Genomic DNA, 23,973 nt, shown 5'->3' on the forward strand with positions numbered 1-23,973 from the left:
TTCAGCTGACTTGGTTTCAAAAGCCTTTTCATTTTTTTTTTTTTTTTTTTAAATAATGTGAATAGCAGTTTCTAATTAGACATTTTATATTGTAAACCCGTTTTATATGTTGGAAACCTAAAATTACTTTTTGAAACGTACTGTGTATGGTTTTTTTGTCATAAACTGCAAAAGTACTAAATGGAAGGTTGTGAAGGTTAAGATTTCTATCTGGTTACAGGAAGCAAAGTTGTGGATGAAGAAGAGAGTGTTCTGCATCTCATGTCACCAGAACAACAGTAAGTTTAAACATTTCATAGGAGTTAATATTAATTTACAACGTTTCATGTAATTTAACATAATTGCTTAATATTACTAATATATATATATTTTTTAATAATCCCCCACAGAAAACTGGTGCCCAGGCAGTGGAATGTGGAATCTCCTCTTGTACAAAAACTGAGAACTAAAAAAAGGTTCTAGTTAATGTTTATGTGTGGATGTATTATGAGTGTTAATTATACCTTTCACTTCATCATACCTTTAGAACAAGCCCTCTTTCATATTGTCTTATTTGTTAAAAGCAATGTTATTAAAATCTTTTGATACTTTAGATCAGGGGTCTCAAACTGCCGGCCCGCGGGCCATTTACGGCCCCCCCTCCCCCTCCACCCGGCCCGCAACTGATGTCAAAAATAAAACATAATCCGGCCCGCTAAATTATTATTATTATTATTACTATTATTATTTTCTAGTTGTCTCGGGCCCTCCTATGAGGTGTCAATCACAGCAATGGCCCCCAGCCAATTTGAGTTTGAGACCCCTGCTTTAGATCGTATCATGTGGATTTCCTTTTTATATTGAAATGTACTTGTCTCAAAGCCACATTCTACCTTTCGAGGTTCATATCTGTAGAGGACGTGTGGCTGACAAGTAATGGCTGTATAACATAAAAAATGCATTGGCACACACAAGTGTTTTGTTTATCTTTATGGTGTCTAAAACAAGGTTTGCCACTTTATGGATAACTGAACGTGCACACATACACACCAGCACAAATATGCATGTTGTCCTTGCAAAGGAAATGGTAAGCATAAAGGAAGTATAGAAATATTTATCTGATTTTTCTCTTAGAATAAGGGTTATGCATGAGTCTCTAGTAACAAATGTTAATGTCTATTCACTATACACATCACTTCTTGTAGTATTGATAAAAATCAATCAACTGAGCCAAGTAAACATATCACATGAATATAAGAATGTTTTGTTTTTCTCCCTTTTGCTTTTATCAAGCATTCTTTAAGAATATTCCAAAGAGCATCTTGTGCATTTCAATAGAGTTTCACTTTTATTTACAAGTTCAATGTCACAATGGTTGCAGTTCATCTCAGTGCCACGTGAGGGCAACAGGCGCCTTTTGATATCTGTCCAGATTATACAGCGTCCAAACTAGAAGGTTTTATCAGAAATATGTAGTTTCAAATCTAATTTTAAGATCTTAGTTTCAGATTTGCTGAATAATCTTCTGCCTTGAAACATCTTATCCCTGTTGCACATTTTGTAATATAGTTCCGAAATATTAAGTTTAAACAAAGATTTCCTACTCAGAAATATATTACTTTCAGTCATAACTAAAGTTTATAATATGCTTTACATAAATTTAGGCAGACAGGCACCGAATATTATTTTCCGTATGTATGGAATAATCTCTGCAAACCCGAGTTTAATACTCCTCATCAAATATGCTTATCTATCTATCTATCAAATAAATTCGCTTTTTTGTCAGTGATCATGTCTTGCTGAAGGCGGACTGGCTGTTGCTAAGAGAGATCCAGACGCGTCGGAGTGAAGCACCCTGGGAAGTGTAACGTTTTCGACATGCAAAAATGAAGGCACATATGTTTTTACATATATAAACTATTTCATGTCCAGTTGTATTTAAAATGGAATGTCGCTGTTCAATTGCGAAGATTTTGAGTTTTCGTCAAGGGGCGTGTCCCTGGCGGCCTGACAAAATTTGATGTTTCTAAGTGCTAAAGCATGCTATTAATGCAGTGAAACAAGAAGTTACTGTAACTCAAACATGCAGTATCCAATCTGCCCCAAATTTAACAATTTAACAATTTTGATAAAGAGTCCTGTCCTGAACAAATCTACGTGCCCGTTTTCGGTTATAGACATAGCGCCACCTGCTGGCAACAGGAAGTGACATGTTTAGCACTGTTATGGACTCCTAGGAACATATTAAAAAGCATCAGCAAGTGTTAAATAGGCTGGCAACCTGCTAGAAACATACTAAAACATGCTAGCAACACTTAGCTAAGTGCTAAAGCATGCTATTAATGCAGTGAAAGAGGAAGCTGAACACATCTACATGCCCGTATTCAGTTTTAGTTATAGCGCCACCTATTGGCAACAGGAAGTGACATGTTTAACACTGTGCTACACAATTAGCAACACAGTAAAATATGCCATTGTGTGCTAAACATGCTAGAAATATGCTCAAACATGCTAGCAACACTTATTTAGTGCTAAAGCATGGTATTAATACCATGAAAGAGGACGTTTTTGTAACTCATGCATACAATGCCCAATCTGCCGCAAACTTCAGACGTTTTATGAGAGTCCTGGCCTGAACACATCTAAAAGCCAATACTCAGTAATAATTATAGCGCCACCTGCTGGCAACAGGAAATGACTTGTTTCACACTAACTTAAACATGCAATGTCCGATCTGCCCCAAACTTTACGTTTGATAAGAGTCCTGGCCAGAATACATCTTAAGGCCAATATTCAATAATATTCATAGCGCCACCAGCTGGCAGCAGGAAGTTTGGCACATATAAATGAAACATGCAATGTGCACCAAACATCACATGTTTCGTAAGAATACTGGCCTGAAGACATCTACACATCAATGTTCAATGTTAATTATAGCGCCACCTGTTGGCAACAAGATAGGCCATGCTTTACACTAACTCAAACATACCATGTTCAATCTGCACCAGACTTCACGTTTAATAAAAGTGCTAGCCTGAAGACATCTACATGCCAACATCCAGTTATAATCATAGCGCCACCAGCTGGCAGCAGGAAGTTTGGCACATATAAATGACTTTGACATATTCCTCCTATATTTACCACTTATTGCATATTGCCCAGACATATTCCTACCACTTATTGCATATTGCCCACTGTTTGCTGTTTTCCTAAAGCCACCAGGTGGCGGTGGTGGCGGTGAGGAGGGCCCTTTCATCGCTGCTTGCAGCTTTAATTCTCCTTGAATTTATGGTGTGTTGTAAGATTCTGTTGTGTATCACATTTAAAACCAGGGTCCCTCGTATAAAACTCTGGGAAATAGATAGATCTGATAATCAGTACTGATATATGACGAGAAACACTCAACATATAGCCAGTGCAGTCCACTCGGGTTTTGACATTGAGGTAGATATGTGCAGACATAACAATGCATTATGCATATATCTATGGTAATGTGTTCCAAGGGAGAAAGGTTTATGTGAATAGAGGATGAATTCTCTTCTATATATGTGACCCTTAACAACTAAAACATTAAAAAGCTCTTTCAAGCTACTGACACCAGAGCACAAAAACAAACACACATGTAATGACAATCTCAGTCCTTTTACCATAAAACATACATATACATCATTTATGTAACACAATGTTACACTGTGTATAAACTAGGGATGTAACGATTACCGGTTTGATGATAAATCATGATAAAATTCCCCACGGCTAGTATTACCATTTCATCTTTTAATTATCATTAAAACCATATTAGATTACCTCGATTTGAACAACTCGTGATAAATAAATACTGTCCAGCATAAAGCACAGTTTTAAGTAACAGTCTCACGTGCGCACAGCATGCAGAGTAGTTTCGTTTTGAGTGAAAACAGGGCGGAAAAGCTGGGAGGTTTTAAAACAGGGAATTATACAAATGAATATATGAATGAATTAATTTTATAAATGTACCTCTGAAGGTTCTAACTGTCTTCAGAAACGAATCGATGGCATTTTGTTTTCATCTTCGCTCCATGAAATAAGGAAGTATTCTTAATCACAATACTGCTTTGTCCACGGAGGTTACAGGAAACAGCTCTAAAGCACTATTTGGATGGGACTAGTTTTACAGGGGGTCATTAGAGAAATTTGTGTTTCACAGACGTACTTGATGATTTTAATCCCGTCCGAATCTGCCATCTTAAGGCCAATATTCAATAATAATCATAGGGCCACCTGTTGGCAACAGGAAATTACTTTGTTTACACTATCTTAAACATGCAATGTCCAATCTGCACCAAATATCACATGTGCAGCTTTAATGTGATTTTGTTTTTCATAACTAGAGTGTAATGATATTGCAGGACCGACATTCTCTTTCTGTTATTGCTCATACTTTCATGTTTTTTTATTTTATTATTATTTATTTATTTATTTACATGCAGGATTTGCATATCTCTTGACTGGGATAAAGATGGTGATATCTTAGCTGTGATTGCTGAAAAGTCCAGTTCCATTTACTTGTGGGATGCAAATGTTAACAAAATCTCACAGCTGGACAGTGGCATGAGGTGAGTGATGTGATGAGAGAATGTGTTATTGAGAATAATAAACTCCTTGAATTGGATTGTTTTTTAAATGTTTTTGGGTTGCTGTTTTCTTTTTCTTTTTTTTGGTTGATTCAGAGATCAGATGTCCTTTCTGCTCTGGTCTAAAACTGGACCACTATTGGCTGTTGGCACATCTAAAGGAAACCTGCTCATCTACAACCAGCAAACGTCACGCAAGATTCCTCCTCTGGGTAAAATTAAGCAATTACAAAAATTAAAAAAAACACACAGGATTTGCTCTATAGAATAAACTCAAATGCTGGGGTTTTGGTAATCCTCACAAAATATACTTTTCTCTTTTATTTATTTATATACTTTTTTCTTTAATTTCCTCTTTATTCTATTATATATTCTGGGTTAAATTCAATAATTGAAAAAAAACAAAATAATATTTATAAAATTCTGTGTGAATAGTTTCCACATCATACGTGTGTACATGTAGGTAAGCACACAAAGAGGATCACATGTGGCTGTTGGAGCTCTCAGAACCTCCTGGCGCTGGGCAGTGAAGACCGCAGCATAACAATCAGCAACCATGAGGGAGACACCATTCGACAGGTACATGAGGGTCTCTCAGAACAAAATCCTTTAATATTGTATATGTTGTTTGCATAATTTGACATGCTGTTTACCACTCCTTTTCTCTCCTTCAGACCTCTGTGAGAGCAGATCCTGCAGATGTTCAGTTCTCAGTGATGAAAACAGATGAGCGATCATCTCCAGGAGAAAGCACTGTATGTTAACATGCTCATTTTACACTCATTTTCATTTTTACACTGAACTTACTTATAGGTAGAGGTCAACGGAAGAGTAAAATCTTATATTACAATAATATTTTTACATTGTTACGTCAGCAATTTTACAGCACAGTCATATATTAGTAAACTATAAAATATAGTTACAAATATGAAAAAAAAAAAATATATTCATTTTCATTATTGTTTATTGCATAAACAATCAGAATATGGGATTATGCAGTGAATTACTTTTGTCTTTTTATTTTGAACTTTATAGATGCAAATAAAAATACAATTTCAAAACAAATTAATTCTGAGTCTGGCATCAGTGTATAAACTAACGTTGTTAAACAGTTCCAATTTGTAATTATGAAAGGATTAGCTGCATTTGAAGCCTTTGTGAAACCTTTGACTACACATCAGTTGAATTCTATTTTCAAACAGCTAGTTTCTGCATTGTTTGCCAACCACAACCATCTCACCTCGGCTTCATGTTGTGCTTAAATGCATCCCTTGATAACAGTTTGGGCCACTTACTCCACCTCTGCTTTTTCACATTGTTTCATGAGAATGCAAATATATATACAGGATGACTAAATGATCTTTAACTTGCAGGTTAGTGGGGCTTTAGGAAAGAAGACCCTGTTTCTGTTTAATCTAAATGACCCCGATAACCCTATAGAACTGGCCTTTCAGCAGCGTTATGGCAACATCATCTCCTACCACTGGTACAAACACACACACTTTCTCACACACGCACAGAGATGTACTTAAATGTGTTAGTAACAGTTTTAAAATGCATGTTAAAACTGCATGCAGGTGGTTAAATAGCCCTGCTCTTTAAACATTGTGCGTAAACAAGCTGTTTAACCACAGTTTGAAGGACTGTTCCTTCAGTGAACTGTCAACTTTAAGTTTGGATAAAAAGGATGTGATAAATAAACTTCTTGGTTGCCATGTAATTTGAGCTAATAATAATATGTTATATTTAGAATGTACATTTCTTATACTGAAGTTATAACACTTACAAATACAAAGAGTAGAAAATAATTTTAGTGTGTTTTTCATATACCTGCACATATTTTCCTTTCTCTGTCTAGGTATGGGGATGGCTATATCATGATTGGATTTTCACATGGCTACTTTGTAGTCATTTCCACACATATCCGTGAAATTGGCCAAGAGTTGTTTCAAGCCCACAATCATAAAGACAGCCTGACTAGCATCGCCATCTCACAGTCTCTAAACAAGGCTGCGTCCTGTGGGGACAACTGGTAAGTGTTCATTAGTATGCATGTGTCATTACAATAGATGTTTGCACAACTGCCATATGCCACATTTCCCGGTGGGCAGATTGACTTGTTGGCCAGTTGTCAAAACCAATTTACATATACAGAGCCTTAAGGCTGGGCGGTATATCGAGTTTGTATGGTATATCAATATATTTTTTGTAAACAGTATGGAAGAAGGCAATAACGATTATATCGATATACAGTCATTTGATACAAGCGCACAAATAGAGGTAGACACACAGTGAGCTGCTGCAGGGAAAGTGCATAATCTAATTTGTCTTAAACATGCGACATGCTTTATATTAAGGGCTTTAAAATAACTTGTAAGGTATAGTTACCTGCTTCTGTGTAAGCTGCGCCACACGGATACGCTGTTTTCGTTCAGATCAAATCACAACAACGTAGGAAACAGATCCGACATGACGCACCTGACACAGAACAGCATACGTTGTTTACGTCCAGCTGATACGCTCCAAAATGCCGCTACAGGGTGATGCGGAGGAGACGAATTGTTGAATAACGTAGTTTTTTTTTTTTGCTTTTGCACACAAAAAGTATTCTCGTAGCTTCATAAAATTACGGTTGAACCCCTGATGTCACATGGATTATTTTACCGATCTCCTTGCTACGTTTCTGGACTTGGGAACATTTCAGTTGTATTGCTGTCTATGCAGGGTCAGACAGCTCTCAGATTCCATCAAAAATATCTTAAATTGTGTTCCAAAGATGAACGAAGGTCTTACGGGTTTGAAATGACATGAGGGTGAGTAATTAATGACATAATTTTCATTTTTGGGTGAACTATCCCTTTAAAGTGTGAGTAATGTGAGCCTTTTAGTGTGACTGTTCATGATATAACATGTACCTTATTACCTAAATTTGTATTGTTCTTTGTGTTTTTCTCTTTCTTTCTATAGACCGGCTTGATTCACTGTTTTTATTTTGAAGACTGGCAGAGTGTTAATGAGTATCGCCACACAGTGGGTGTACGCAAAGTCTTTCAGACCCCAATGGAACACGTCTCGTTTTTATTAATGAAAAAAGTGACGGCTTCCTATACTGTCCGGTACACACAAACAAACACATTTCCGCTCTTAAAAGGATTGTTCACCAAGCGATGACTTACCCTCACGTTGTTCCAAACATGTGTGACTTTAATTTTCAGATATTTTGACCAATGTTGGTAACCAAACAGTTTTGGTGACCAGTTTTGGACTTCCATTTAAAAAAAAAAAAAAACACTTGGACATTTTCAAAATGTCTTGTTTTGTATTCCACAGAAGAAAGTAAGTCATTCAGGTTTGGAACAACATGAGGGTAAGTAAATGATGGCAATTTTTTTTTTACTTTTGGGTGGACTATCTTTTTAACATTGACAATTGACATTGCTGAGAGACTCGTGTCAAACTTTAAACTAAGTGAAGTCTGTATTTCCTACAGGTGAACGATTCAGTGTTTGAGATCCCAGACTTCTCTCCTGCTATTAAAGGGGTATTGTGGGAAAACTGGATCAGCAAGAAGGTTGTGTTTGTGGCGTATGAGGAGGACAAAGTCTACACATATGCCTTCCACAAAGACACCATACAAGGTAAAACTAATGTCTTTTAGACATTCTTCTAATGGTTTTAAGGAACGCATGGACAGTGCGTTGGAGAGATAAACCTCAAATTGTCAAACTATGAGAATATCAACAGTACAGTAATGTCATGTGTGTGAAAATGTGTTTATTGCAAGAAACAGTGAATCACATGCTAGAAAGTTCACATACACAGCCAGCAGAAAATCAGTTCAAAGTTGTGATGCTTATATGTGATGTTTTGTTTAGTTTAGTACAGTGGAAGAATGCAGATGCTCCAGAACTTTTTTTTAAACATATTCACCTTTGTTTAAAAATGGAAATTGATTCTGAATAAATTCTCAAATTACATTCCTAATCATCAATGCCCTGTGCTAGACGTTTTGTTTTATTTAGGCAATGAAACTGTTTATTTGTGCTATTTTTTGTGTGTGTTTTTCTCTAGGCTCTAAAGTGATTCTAGTTGGTGCCACTAAGTTGCCATTTTCTCATAAGCTTTTGCTGTTGCATAATGGGGAGCTGACATGTCAGACCCAGAGTGGGAAGATTAATAGTGTGGTTTTGAACACACATTCATTCCTCAACAACCCACACAGTGACACCAGTAAAGACAAACACCAGTCGTTACTGCAACAGGCCATTATGCTGAAAAGGTATTTTCATGCTACATTAGTTTGATTTGGTAGTTTATTATGCATGCTTAGCTAAATGAAGCCAAATAATACAAACCTAAATGCTTCTAAAAGCATGATTGTTGGATGCATGATGTATCAATTATCACAACCGATTTCACTTGATCGATGATCACAGCACTTCAGATTTCTTCAGCAACATTGATGACAGTATGTTTGTGTGTGTGTGTGCAGGTTTTCTGATTCGTGGAATATCTGTAAAGCTCTGAACAGAACTGAGGCATGGAGTGAGCTGGGGAAGGGCATGTCTGCATCACATGGAGGTGGAACTGGCCATCAGAGTATACCGCATGATGGGAAACGTCGGCATGGTCATGTCCCTAGAGGATATCAAGGTGTGACCACATGTATAAAATGGAAATTCACCATACTAAATGCATGTTACTGATCTTATTGTGAGTAATTCATCCATGCATATGTTTCATTAAAAAAAATGTATCTTGTAATTTTTATTCAAATTGTTATGAAACAACAGACTTCTCTCCAGTTATTTTGTCAGCATAAACCCTGCCCCTTTCTTATAATCAACTGCAAGTTTGCATTAAGATCTGCCTCCATCCAATTGACAACAAATGAATTATTTTTTGATAAATAATTTTACTTCGATATGTCACAATATGAAAAAACCCTGATGCTACTTTGTAACTTTTAAGGCATCATATTTACACTACTGATTCAACGCCTCAAAAGCTGGGCATTTCATTACATTGCCTCCTAAATTAAAACCATTGCATGTATCTCTTACAGAGAAAGTAATGGCATAATGCATCACAACGACCTATGAAAAAAAATCCATCATTGTGGACAATGCAAAAAAATGTTGATTATAAATATTTTTTTAAATTATAACACGAATACGATACATTAAAAAATAATTTAGTCTTGGGAAGTATTGATAATTTTTTTACATAATGAAATAAAATGCATATATTTAGTAAAACGTAATAAATTGTGTGCGCTATGTATATTGTAGTTATTAATTATTGTGTTACCTGTATTGAAATCATTGTCGAGTCTTCTAGGTGTTCCACATAAGGAGCACTTTTATATGATGCAGAATAATGTTCTAATGGAATCAATTATAAGAATCTCAGTTAGGATTCTTCTATAGAAGGCAGCAGCGTATGAAAAGTTTTTTTTGTTTTTTTTTTACATTTTGGGTAAACTTCTATAGTGGTGAACAGAAACTGCAGCAAATATAAGTTGTTGTTTTTTTTCCCCGTTTGCTCCAGTACAAAAGACGAAATCCATGATGGCTTTTCTATGACTTTCCATAAGAGAAAAACAATATAGAGAGATTGATTACATTGGTCAGAACAAGAAAGATGACGAATTTGCCATTACACCTTCAGCCAATGTATTAGAAACACTCACACAGCAGCTTTAATTCGTTTTCTGTAATTTAATGCCCAGGTAATGTAACAAAATATAGTGTTAGAAAAAAAAATACAATGTCAGTAACTGTGGAAACATGCTATCAGTCTGAGAAAAGACTCCATTCAGGTAGTAAGCAGCAAAGCAGTTCACTAAGTTTTGAAACAGCCGTTTTTGTCTGTAATTTAAGAAAACAGAACTCTTTAACACAATGAAGTGCTTTTCCTTAACTGTGTTTGTAGGGAATAGAAGATCAGAATTTGCTGGCTGGTCATTTGGCCATGTTCTGCAATGACTACAACAGAGCCCAGGACTTGTATCTGACTTCTTCGTATCCTATGGCAGCGCTGGAGGTAAAATAGACACACACACACACACATTCATGAAAGTTTACATGTATGCATCTATACTTCCCAAGTCACTTTGACTACTGTAACAGTTGAGCTATCGTATGTGTAGATGAGAAGGGACCTACAGCATTGAGACAGTGCGTTACAGCTGGCTAAAAGACTGGACCCTGATGAGATCCCATTTATTTCTAAAGAATATGCCATACAGCTGGAATTTGTGTCAGCTACATTACATGAGTTAATTACACCTGTTTTGGAGACATTACATGCTTATGCACAGTTTACTGCATCTGATTGTAAGTGACATGGACTTGTTTTCTGTGCTGGATGTGTCTGACTGTGTTATCACTGATGATGTAATGTCATATGTTGTGTTGCCCTCTAGTGGAGATTATACGAATGCACTGGCTCACTATGAGAAAGGCATAACCGGAAACAAGTGTCTGCACGTTTGTAAAATGATGATCAACAACTTTAAAGGGAATTCTCATCCAAAAATGAAAATTAAATGAAAAGGTTATTATGATGGTATCAGCAGTTTCAGTGGAGGCTGGCATCTGATTCCACCAGAGAGGGTGAAAGGTTTGTGCCTCATTGTGATGGAACAAGGCATCGCTCATTCAGTGACCGGTGCTGGCGGAAGATCCTGATGTGTGTGTCTGTAGTTCCAGGATCATGATGAGAGGTGTCTGGCAGGAGTGGCTCGTATGTCTATTCGTATGGGTGACATTCGTAGAGGAGCTAACCAGGCCATCAAACACCCCAGCAGAGCTCTGAAGAAAGACTGTGGAGCCATTCTGGAAAGCATGAAGGTGTGTGTGTGTTTGTTTGTTTATGTGTGTTTATTGACATACAAATCACTTTCATTTACCTCTGTTAGTAGTTTGCTGTAATTCAGAATTTCTTGTTGGCTGAATGGTTTTGTGTGCAGCAATATTCCGAAGCGGCTCAGCTGTATGAGAAAGGCCAGTACTATGACAAAGCTGCCTCTGTCTACATACGCTGAAAAAACTGGTAATACAACTTCACAACAGTAATTAACCGTGTACATCACAAATTTGAGTGTTGTGCAGTAGAAGCAAATTTGTGATTTGTAGCTAATTTGTAACTAATGTTGATGTCTAAACACAGGGCAAAAGTGGGTGAGCTCCTGCCCCATGTGACTTCCCCAAAGATTCACCTGCAGTATGCTAAGGCAAAGGAGGTGGATGGCAAGTATGTACCAAATGCAATAGAGTCCCTTTAAGAAAACACACTCCAACAAAGTGAGGACACAATTATAGAGGTCGCTTGTTCATACTATTTTTTATTATTGTTTCCATAATTGAATTATTATTTCCATAAGTTCCTTTTTTTTCAAATATAATTTAGCAATTTTTTAAAATATAATTTAGCAAAGTGTGAAGTGATACAGCACAGTGTTTTGCACAAAGAAAAAAATATTTTCAGCAAACAATTTGTCTGATTAACTGAAAATCTGGCTTGTGATTTATAGCGTATTTTTTCATCTCCGTTTAATAAGTAGTCTTTTTCTCTCCAAATATAATTTTTAAATTCTGAAAGTTGACAGTGTTTATCGAGGAAAATGCGTCTCCTTGTGTTATGAACACTATTGTAAAACCACGTTCAAGAAACACTTAGTCCAACATTCCCCGAATTGCCACTTTACAAATTTTGTGTATGCGTGTAGATATAAAGAGGCCTATGAAAGTGCACGAGACTGGGACAGTGTAATTCGAATCCTACTGGAGCATCTTAACAACCCTGAGGAGGCTGTACGCATTGTACGAGAAACTCAGTCCATTGAAGGAGCCAAAATGGTGGCCAGGTGAGTAAAGAGAGAAACACCAAAAATCTGTGTGCCAAGAAAACTAAATTCTAACATTTCTCTTTTTTTTTTTTTTTGCCAACCAGCGAAAATGGTTTTTCCAGATTATTAGGGTTAAAGGGGTCATCGGATGGTCATTTCCACAAGTTGATATGATTCTTTAGGGTCTTAATGAAAAGTCTATAACATACTTTGGTTAAAATTTCTCAATGGTAGTGTAAAACAACACCCTTTTTTACCCTGTCAAAAACAGCTCTGCACACAGCAAGACGTTTTAATGCATGTTTCTAATATTCCAGTGCTAATGAGCTCTGCTCTCCCCGCCCCTCTGAGCATTTAGCTGCGGAACTTGCTAACTAGCATGTTATTAGGAAAGGCGATTTGCAAAGATTCATAAAAGAACCTTATACTCGCTTCTTCTGGAGGTGAGGCTGGATCACGAATGATTCGCGCGAACATAAACGCATTTAGTAGATCCGGGGGCGCATTCCCTTCAAAAACAAACGTAATCCACTGCGTCTTCAGCGGCTTAGATGTCGGGAGTAAATGACGACTGCTATGTTCATTATTACATCCAACAACAAAACACCTCAATCGCTTAGGAGACATTCTTGTCTACTCCTGCTCCGGCATCGAAACAATGGCGGACTGATGACAGCTCACTCAGGGCGGGTCTAAAGTAAAACGCTAGTGTCAATCAACAATCGTGGGAGGGGCCTGGGTCTGTGTGATGTGATGAACGGCTTGATATGAGAAAGGGGATATTATTTCTAGGGATTAAAAAAAACACTGAGTGGATTTTTATCATTATAGGGTGGATGTGTACAAACACTGCCAACGCACTTTTATGTTCAAACAACATGTAAAAGTGAATTTTGCATCTGATGACCCCTTTAAGCACCTATCCTTAATTCAAGTTCTTGATGTTCTGTTAGTGTGATAAATGTTCAGTGTCTGCACAGGTTTTTCCTGCGTTTGAGTGATTGCAGCTCAGCGATCCAGTTCCTGGTTTTGTCGCGTTGCAGTGATGAAGCTTTTCAGCTCGACCAGTAGCATGGGCAGATGGAGGTCTACGCTGACATCATCTGTGATCTCTCTGATCATCTCACACTTGGGTCATTCCTACTATGCAGAGTGTATTTCTGAAAATATAGTAAACCCTGTTATAAGAATACTTCCTTCAATTACTGCACAACCATTTCAAGTTGAAAGCATAGTGCTGCATATAGGAATGACCTACTTAATTTAACTACACAGCACCATTTACAAGGCTTATTCAACAAAATTCTATTGAGTTTTTTTTTTATCATGCTGTATGCATGTGTTCAGGTTCAGAGGCTACAATAGAGGACTATCAGAGCATAGCGCTGTATTTTGAGGGGGAGAAGAATCATCTTCAGGCTGGGAAGTTCTTTCAGAAGTGTGGACAGTACAGCAGGGTACGAGAACTGTGTGTGCTGTTTGTGTAGATTCCTTTCTCTCTTTCCTTCCCTTCCCATGCCTGAGTGCACTTCCTCTTGTCTTTTAAGCTCTCACTTTTCATCACACTTGGTTGCTCTTCCCTCTTTGCTCATTATCTCCAAAGGGATTCTTTACTCAACTGACTGTGCTAATTACATCAGTCATTAAATGCTTATTAATGTATTTGTATCTGTCTGTCCACACACGGGCGCTGAAGCACTTTTTGAAATGTCCTAGCTCTGATGACAGTTTGGCCATAGAGATGGCCATTGAGACAGTGAGTACAGCCGGGGAGCTACTATTTCACTCTTTACTACACTACAATTCACATAATTTATCAGAAAGGGAGATGCACAATGATTATACTGTATTTGTTTTTAAAAATCAGCCGGTTGATATCGGAAGGGATCTTTCAAACGATTGGGATATTTTAGCTCAAAATATGTCAGTATTCTCTTTAAATGTTCCACTTGAAGACCACAATTCACAATTCAAATCAAGACTGTGAGATGTAGAAAAAAAATAATATTATAACCCAGAAATCAGTCATATCACCAGATCCTTTCTGATTCCTATCTCTAAATAATGGTTTTAAAAGACCAGAAATAAACTTCTGCATACATACTAGAAAACATACTGCACATTGTAATGTTGCTTGATGCCTGAATTCACTTGTACCATTTTCCTTTCTTTTTCTTTTTATTTGTATTTTTATAGTTATAGTGTAGCCAAATAATTATAATTAATTACTGTGTTGATGCCCTAATCAGAAAAAAGTGTTTGGCAAGAACTATGATGATTATGTCTAGTTGTAAGCAGCTATTGCTTTTTGTCATGTTGTTATGATGATGATGATTTTATTACTGTCTGTTTAACAGGTAGGGGAAGCCAAGGATGAAGCTCTAACCAATCAGCTTATTGATTATCTGATGGGGGAAAGTGATGGAATGCCAAAGGTATTGAAAACTTAACACAGATCTTAATAGAGCTGAAAATGAAAAATAAACTGTATCATCTGGAATTAAATTAAGATGGGAATTTTGTGGCATTTAATACATTAAATTTAGTTCATTTTATTTTGATTAAAAAATAATGATTACAAAAAAAATATAATTTTATATAGCAAGAAGCAATAAATTGATCAAAAATGCCATTAAAGGCGTCTACATTGTTACAGAAAAAAAAAAATTCAAGTAAATGCTGTTTTTGTGAACTTTGTTTATTAAAAATTCCTGAAAAAAATGTATCATGGTTTCCACAAAAAAAAATAAACAAATTATATATATATGTATGTGTGTGTGTGTGTGTATATACAGTATATATATTAAGCAGCACAAATGTGAAATGTTTCCTAAACACCAAATCAGCATGTTAAGGATCATGTGACATTGAAGACTGCAGTAATGGCTGCTTATTCAGCATCATAGGAATAAATGTAATAATATTTCAAATTATTACTGTTTGTACTGTAGTTTTGATCAAGTAAATATAGCAATGGTGAGGGAAACTTTTAAAGAGACTTTTAAAAATATTTTTAAAATCTTACTGACCCAAAACTTTTGAACAGTAGTGCAACTTGCCGCATTGGTATAGACCACAAAAAATATTAATATACATAGTTGTGTTACTATAGCTGAACACAACATCTGAATTTGGAGTCCATAAATGCTTATTTCTTGTTTGTTCCATGACCCTGCTGGGTTCATCGCCACTTATGGCTCGAGGACTTTTACTGGATATGGATTATTTTTTAATATTTGATTAAATTAGACACATGAGGGTTATCTAGTGGCTCCAGGCAGCTCTAACATTGCCATTTACTTTATGATTTTATCAGGGTTTTCTTTTTCTTTTGTAAATGTGTGGGTCCTCTTTAGAAAATCTGGGCACTGGACCCTTTTAAGTGTTTGCATGCTCATTGCATCTGCTGATATTTCTCTTTGTGGTGACCCAGCAGAAGGCGCTTCTGTGTGTGTGTGTGTGTGTGTGTGTGTGTGTGTGTGTGTGTGTGTGTGTGTGTGTGTGAAATGTGAAATTGTGTTTGTGTTTCAATTCCTCTCCTTTATTACTTAAAATTCTGACTGTGTGTGTTTGTTTTGTAGTTATTTGAACTGTTTAGGTTAAAAAATAGTTTGATTCAGAGCAAATAATTTGTATAAAGTGGTCTACCTTATTTGGTTAAATCATATATATAGTATATATATATACTATATATATATATAGTATATAGCATCAGAAGTGTGTTATCAGAAAAAGTGTTTCGACTAGATAATGTTTGTTGGTTCTGCTCTTTCCTAGGATGCAAAATATCTGTTCCGGTTGTACATGGCTCTCAAGCAGTACAGAGAGGCAGCAAGAACTGCTATTATTATTGCCAGAGAGGAGCGATCTGCAGGTCTGATTTAAGTGTTTTTGGTTATCCATGTAGTGTAGGTCTATGGAGTGAGTTTACTAAACAGATTGTCATTCACTGTTATTGTGTTAAGTGTACATTTTTGGGAGCATGTTGCGCCAATGCAGACTCAAAAGTGTGAAAATAAGAAGATAATACATTCTTAGGGAATTCCCGGCCTATGTTTGTGTGTGTATTATGTGTTGTAGGAAACTACAGGAATGCCCATGATGTTTTGTTCAGCATGTACGCTGAGCTTCAGACACAGCACATTAAAATCCCAGCAGAGATGGCCACAAACCTGATGATCCTGCACAGCTACATACTGGTGAAGGTGGGAAACACACATTCTCACATTAGCAGAAAAATAGAAAAAAAATTATGATAAAAATTAATGAAGGTTTTTGTATTATATTACAAAATATCAAACCAAGTGTCATATTACTACCGCTCAAAGGTTTGGTGTTGGTCAATTTTTTTTTTTTTACAATTATTCTTAAAAGATAAGCATGAATGTCTATTTCAAATAAATGTGGTTCTTTGGCTCTTTCGTTATCATGGTTTCCACAAAAATATTAATCAGCACAACTCTTTTCAACATTGCTAATAGCAAGAAATGTTGAAATTGAAGAAATAGATGAGCAAAATAATAATAAAAACATTTTAGCACCAAATCAACATACTAGAATGATTACTTGAAGGATCATGATGTGATACTTAAGTAATGGAGTAATGGCTGCTGAAAAATCTGCTTTACCATCACGGGAATAAATTATTTTTAAAACATATTAAAAGAGAACAGTTATTTTAAATTGTAATAATACGTATTTGACAATGTTACTGTTTTACTGTGTTTTTATCAAATAAATGCAGTTTTGGTGAGTACAAGAGATTTTCAAAAACATTTTAAAAATCTTCCCGACCCCAAACGTCTAAACGGTAGTGTATATATAATTTGTATCAATTATAAATTATAACATATTGTTAAGATAAAAGTATTATGACACCTGGTTGTCAAATATCAATGTGATGAAATACTCCTGTGGTTACTCTGCAAAGACACGTGTGTGTGAACTTGAGGGGAAACTAACTTCACAAAAAAATCACCTAGATAGCGGTTGGTTGTTCATCACTTGATTTGATGTTTTGTATCTAATATTTTAAAGATACATTTAAGTGTAGTTTAAGTGACTTAAGTGTTCAAATTATTTTTGCGGCCCCAGTTTATTATTTATATTTCATATTTATTTAATGAAGAAAGCCAGATGAACAAACATGAATGTTCATATTCTACAGAAATCTGTGGAGCGTTCTTCTCAGTTTGTCCAGTGATTTGATGAGCATGTACTCATAAGATATTCACTGTTCTGTAAAGTTTTTTTCATTCTTTTTTCAGATCCATGTTAAAAGAGGAGATCATTTAAAGGGTGCACGAATGCTTATCCGTGTGTCCAATAACATTAGCAAATTCCCATCCCGTGAGCCTCTTTTGTACACCTACCCACACTCACACATACAGTACATACTTCAGTACTGTTATGGCTGTTGGTTATTGAATGTCATCGTGCTGGACTAAGGAACTCTGCCTTCAGTTTTGCCTCTATGCTGATGAGACCAGAGTATCGTAACAAGATTGATCTCAAATACAAGAAGAAGATAGAGGCCATGGTCCGGTAAGACACACAAGGGAAATATAATAAGAATTAAATGCTCCAATTAATAGCATAGTTTATTTGCACACACTGTCTGTTTTGTTTTAGCACAATGCTATTTCAGTGCATTTAGGTTCTGTTTAAACCAGTGGTTCTTGACCTTTTTGACTCCAGGGACCCCCCCCCCATTGTCCACAGCAATATTCAAATATTTTAATATTGACTTTTTTAGTGCAGCTGAGTTTACATCTCGCAATTCTGACTTTTTCTCAGAATTGCATGATACAAACTCGCAATTCTGACTTTTTTCTTAGAATTGTTATATAAACTCGCAATTGTAACTTTTTCTTTTTTCTTTGTTTATATCTGGATCAACTAAATATATCAGGATCAACTATAAACGCTGGATTTTCAAAAGTATGCGAAAAATGTAAAGTTCACGGCATAGAACCTTTAAAATATGTCCAAGAGTTTTACACACCAGTCTGTTATTGTGGTGATATTTCCACGCTAATAAACATGACGCGGCACAAAACGAAACATGATTGGTTGCTCTAGCTGTCAGATATATAGCCTCTTGGGCGGGCCTTGGCCATTCAAAGCGGCCAAGATTCCCAGACCTGCTGTCAGTCTAAAGGTCTGGCTACGCGAGACTAGCGAGATACAAACTCAGGAAAAAAAAAAGTCCGAATTGCACGTTTGTATCGTGCAATTCTGAGGAAAAAAAATCTGAATTGCGATATTTAAACTTGCAATTGTGAGAAAAAAGTCAGAATTGCGAGTTTGTATCACGCAATTCTGAGAAAAAAAAAATCTGAATTACGGCATTTAAACTTGCAATTGCGAGAAAAAAGTCAGAATTGTGAGATAAAAAGTCGCAATTACCTTTTTTATTTTTTATTCAGTGGCGAAAACAGGCTTATATACAAATCACCCCTCTTTCCACCTTTTTTTTTATTTTTTCCAAAAAGCTGTGTCAATGTCTCAAAATTCAATTTCACTTCCAAAACCTGGTGCTTCAAAGAGTTAAATATATTTTTTAGATTATTTTAATTTTATTTGTTAGTCATCTCATGTCCCTCTTGTGGGCCTTGACCCCCTTGTTTAGAACCACAGGTTCAAACTGGATTGCAGATGGTAAGTAAACAAAATTGCACTGAAATTGTACAAAAGCACAAATATTTTAAATTGAATTTGCTCCTATTGCCGTGACCAAATCGTTGACATTTTTCCTGTTTTGCATCAGTCGTCCAGATACTTCTGAGGTGGAGGAGGAGAGCTCACCCTCTCCCTACTGCGGCTTCAGCCTGCCTGACTGTGAGCTGCTCTGTCCCGGCTGCAAAAACAATCTGCCCTACTGTATCGCCACAGTGAGTACAGACAACTTAATCTACTGCATCACTGCACTGCCAGAACACAAGCAGATCTTGCTCCGAGGGAGTGACCTACAGCTTCAGTTCCACAGTGTAAACGTCATAGTGAACTGCCAGAAACCCAGGCCCTATTTTAACTTCCTCTCTAGGTGCTATATATATTTCATTCTTGACTTGTCTGTGACTGTAATGAGAGGAATGACAATAAACTTGACTTGACCTTTTGGTGTGTATATGCAGGCGCACACAGTTACACAGTTTGACTGATAGATGTGTGTGTCATTATTTTCAGGGTCGTCACTTGGTCAAGGAGGACTGGTGTGTCTGCCCACACTGTGATTTCCCTGCTCTCTATTCGCAGTTCACTCAGTAAGTCTCATCCATCCATGGTCCATCTATCTATCTACCTATCTAGTCACCCACCCATCCATTGATTTTCTGTATTTGTATGTGTTTGTTTCAGGCTCTTAGAGACTGAGTCGGTTTGCCCCATGTGCTCTGGGACTTTAAATGTCAGTGAGGTGAAAAAAGTATCGGACTGCTCCAGATATCTGCAGCAGGACCAACTGGAGCGCTGAGATCCAGAGAGCAAGAAAAGAGAAATGAAAGGGTAATGAGAAAAATCTCTTGCTTCTTTTACTCAGAACAAACGAGGTCCAAAATCTGAGACCACTAATGAAACTCTGAGTCTAATGAAATGCACCTGTTTTGCATTTTGCATGATCTGCATAAAGTTTTAGTACTTAAATGAACAATTACATTTTTTTACATGGAATTTATTTTAACATTCAATTTTCAAGTAATAGTTTACCCCAAAATGAAAATTCTGTCATAATTTACTCACTCTCATGTAATTCCAAATATGTATGACTTTCTGTCTTCTGTAGAACATAAAATTAAGATATTTGTAAGAATGCTGGCAACCAAACAGGCTTGATCCAGAGAGCAAGAAAAGAGAAATGAAAGGGTAATGAGAAAAATCTCTTGCTTCTTTTACTCAGAACAAACGAGGTCCAAAATCTGAGACCACTAATGAAACTCTGAGTCTAATGAAATGCACCTGTTTTGCATTTTGCATGATCTGCATAAAGTTTTAGTACTTAAATGAACAATTACATTTTTTTACATGGAATTTATTTTAACATTCAATTTTCAAGTAATAGTTTACCCCAAAATGAATATTCTGTCATAATTTACTCACTCTCATGTAATTCCAACTATGTATGACTTTCTGTCTTCTGTAGAACATAAAATTAAGATATTTGTAAGAATGCTGGCAACCAAACAGGCTTGGTGACCATTGACTTTCATTGTACCGAAACAAAACGAAAAAAATAAAATTAAATAAAAAATAAAAAAAACACTTGAGACATTTCTCAAGATACCTTCTTTTATGAAGAAAGAAAGATAACCATTTCCCTTTACGTATTTTTTATTTATTTTACATAATTTCGACAGTCCTTTTTTTTACAGTATATGTCAGAGATTACACTTTCTAACACTTATTTTTGCATAATAAAATAATATTTTTGATTAAAACGCTTTTAATATTTAATATTTGTCCTTAATACTTTTATGCAGTAACTGTTGTGTTCTTTAGTTGTGTATATTTACACAACTGTAATTTGTTTAAAAAAACAGCCTCCCATATTTTATTGCTTACTGATATGGAAATTCAGTGTTTAATACTCATTGTTTCATGATTATTTTTGTGGACAAAACTAAAATGGATGATTTGTGTAACTGTGCCCCTTATGTTTCCTGTTTTCAGATTTTTCCTGTTTACAGAATTTTGAGAGGCCAGGACTGATATTCTTTTATTGAAAATGCAAAAATATTTTTTATTTATTTATCAATATTGTAGCAATTTGCAATCATGTTATATTAATCTTAAAATACAGAATAAAAATGAAAATATGTTTGAGCTTTTTTGTACATTGTAATTGTTTATACATGTCTGTATAGTAACTAGGTGAGGTGGGCTATACTTACAGGGGCAACTACCAACATTTATAATAATGAAAACATGAAATTCTCCCAAACCCTCCTCCATCTGTCATTGGTCAAAGAAACAGCTAGCCCCGCCCCAAACTCATTGGCTAAGTCAATGTTGCTATGTCGGGTGGCTCAAACTCAAAAAGCAATGTTGAAAAAATGCAGCCACAGCATTTATACTTTTGGGGGACATCAACCTATGATTGTTGTCTCGCACATTAAACCGGTAAAGAAGAAAATTACAAATCAGCTTTAGTCCGAGTGATTTGTGCTGCTGTTTTATAGCTTGGCCACAAGAGTTCTGCACTGCAGTGTGAGCTAATGAAAGGAGAAAGACAGTTAATCTAACCACCCAAGTGCTGAGATTTATGTTGAGCTGGACTGTCCGTTCACCTTACATGTGGCCTTAAATTTTGTAAAACAGATTTAAAGTCAGTGACTCTTGTTTTTTTTTAAGTTTACCTTCACCTTACTGCTTTTGAGATTTAGGCCAAATGTTCTGCATTTTGAATAAGCTTTAATGGACTAAAATAGTGTCATTGTAATTAGGGGAGTTTGTGAAACCTGATTTATTTGCTGGTGTATTTGCGTTGAGATTCAAGTATGTGCTTTGAAGGGATAGTTCATTTACTCACTCTCATGTAATTCCAAATATGTATGACTTTCTGTCTTCTGTAGAACATAAAATTAAGATATTTGTAAGAATGCTGGCAACCAAACAGGCTTGGTGACCATTGACTTTCATTGTACCGAAACAAAACGAAAAAAATAAAATTAAATAAAAAATAAAAAAAACACTTGAGACATTTCTCAAGATACCTTCTTTTATGAAGAAAGAAAGATAACCATTTCCCTTTACGTATTTTTTATTTATTTTACATCATTTCGACAGTCCTTTTTTTTACAGTATATGTCAGAGATTACACTTTCTAACACTTATTTTTGCATAATAAAATAATATTTTTGATTAAAACGCTTTTAATATTTAATATTTGTCCTTAATATTTTTATGCAGTAACTGTTGTGTTCTTTAGTTGTGTATATTTACACAACTGTAATTTGTTTAAAAAAACAGCCTCCCATATTTTATTGCTTACTGATATGGAAATTCAGTGTTTAATACTCATTGTTTCATGATTATTTTTGTGGACAAAACTAAAATGGATGATTTGTGTAACTGTGCCCCTTATGTTTCCTGTTTTCAGATTTTTCCTGTTTACAGAATTTTGAGAGGCCAGGACTGATATTCTTTTATTGAAAATGCAAAAATATTTTTTATTTATTTATCAATATTGTAGCAATTTGCAATCATGTTATATTAATCTTAAAATACAGAATAAAAATGAAAATATGTTTGAGCTTTTTTGTACATTGTAATTGTTTATACATGTCTGTATAGTAACTAGGTGAGGTGGGCTATACTTACAGGGGCAACTACCAACATTTATAATAATGAAAACATGAAATTCTCCCAAACCCTCCTCCATCTGTCATTGGTCAAAGAAACAGCTAGCCCCGCCCCAAACTCATTGGCTAAGTCAATGTTGCTATGTCGGGTGGCTCAAACTCAAAAAGCAATGTTGAAAAAATGCAGCCACAGCATTTATACTTTTGGGGGACATCAACCTATGATTGTTGTCTCGCACATTAAACCGGTAAAGAAGAAAATTACAAATCAGCTTTAGTCCGAGTGATTTGTGCTGCTGTTTTATAGCTTGGCCACAAGAGTTCTGCACTGCAGTGTGAGCTAATGAAAGGAGAAAGACAGTTAATCTAACCACCCAAGTGCTGAGATTTATGTTGAGCTGGACTGTCCGTTCACCTTACATGTGGCCTTAAATTTTGTAAAACAGATTTAAAGTCAGTGACTCTTGTTTTTTTTTAAGTTTACCTTCACCTTACTGCTTTTGAGATTTAGGCCAAATGTTCTGCATTTTGAATAAGCTTTAATGGACTAAAATAGTGTCATTGTAATTAGGGGAGTTTGTGAAACCTGATTTATTTGCTGGTGTATTTGCGTTGAGATTCAAGTATGTGCTTTGAAGGGATAGTTCATCATTTACTCACCCTCATGTCATTTCAAATCTAGTATGACTTTCCTTTCTTCTGTGTAACACAAATAAAGATATTTTGTAGAATGTTGGTAACCAAACCGTTTTGGTGACCATTGACTTCCAATTTATAGACAAAATAACATACTGAGACATTTCTCAACATTTCATTTTTAATGTTCTGCAGAAGAAAGGATATCCATACAGGTTTAAAATGACATGAGGGTGAGTCTATTCCTTTAACATGTATTATTGGCCCTTACATCTTAGCTTAGTTGTCTCTGTGTTGTTAGTGTGACAAATTTTTCTATGAACGTATTTTTGAGTATGGCAAGTGAAAGCAATAAATCAAGTCAACACTCTTAGGGCACAAATGTTGTCATATTTAATACATATTATAATGTGGATTAAAAATACACACCCTTGCTCTGTCTTTGGACATGGCATCCAAACAGTGAGCTCCGTTCTTCATTTGTAGTGGTCAAATTTGCCCGAGCAGAAGATGAATTGTGTTCCTGTCAGCCCTGGACAGATGTTGTGTGTGTGTGTGTGTGTGTGTGTGTGTGTGTGTGTGTGTGTGTGTGTGT

The 23,973-nt window shown here is 35.8% G+C and overlaps 1 protein-coding gene and 1 pseudogene across 2 annotated transcripts in view; both read left to right on the forward strand.

Annotated features, from left to right (window-relative positions):
* LOC107655906 (condensin-2 complex subunit D3-like) overlaps positions 1-534 on the forward strand; it is an 18,509-nt gene extending 17,975 nt beyond the window's left edge. For both annotated transcript variants that reach the window (XM_016443525.1, XM_016443534.1), the window contains exons 34-35: positions 221-278; positions 390-534. In XM_016443525.1, coding sequence (XP_016299011.1) covers positions 221-278; positions 390-462 — 131 coding nt within the window. In that variant the 3' untranslated portion in view covers positions 463-534. The remainder of the gene's footprint in view (positions 1-220; positions 279-389) is intronic.
* A 310-nt stretch (positions 535-844) lies between these two features.
* Positions 845-21,302, forward strand: LOC107656695 (WD repeat-containing protein 19-like; annotated as a pseudogene).
* Positions 21,303-23,973: the final 2,671 nt, after the last annotated feature.

This window comes from Sinocyclocheilus anshuiensis, unplaced genomic scaffold (assembly GCF_001515605.1).
Source record: "Sinocyclocheilus anshuiensis isolate Anshui unplaced genomic scaffold, SAMN03320099.WGS_v1.1 scaffold85, whole genome shotgun sequence".
Taxonomy (NCBI): Eukaryota; Metazoa; Chordata; class Actinopteri; order Cypriniformes; family Cyprinidae; genus Sinocyclocheilus; species Sinocyclocheilus anshuiensis.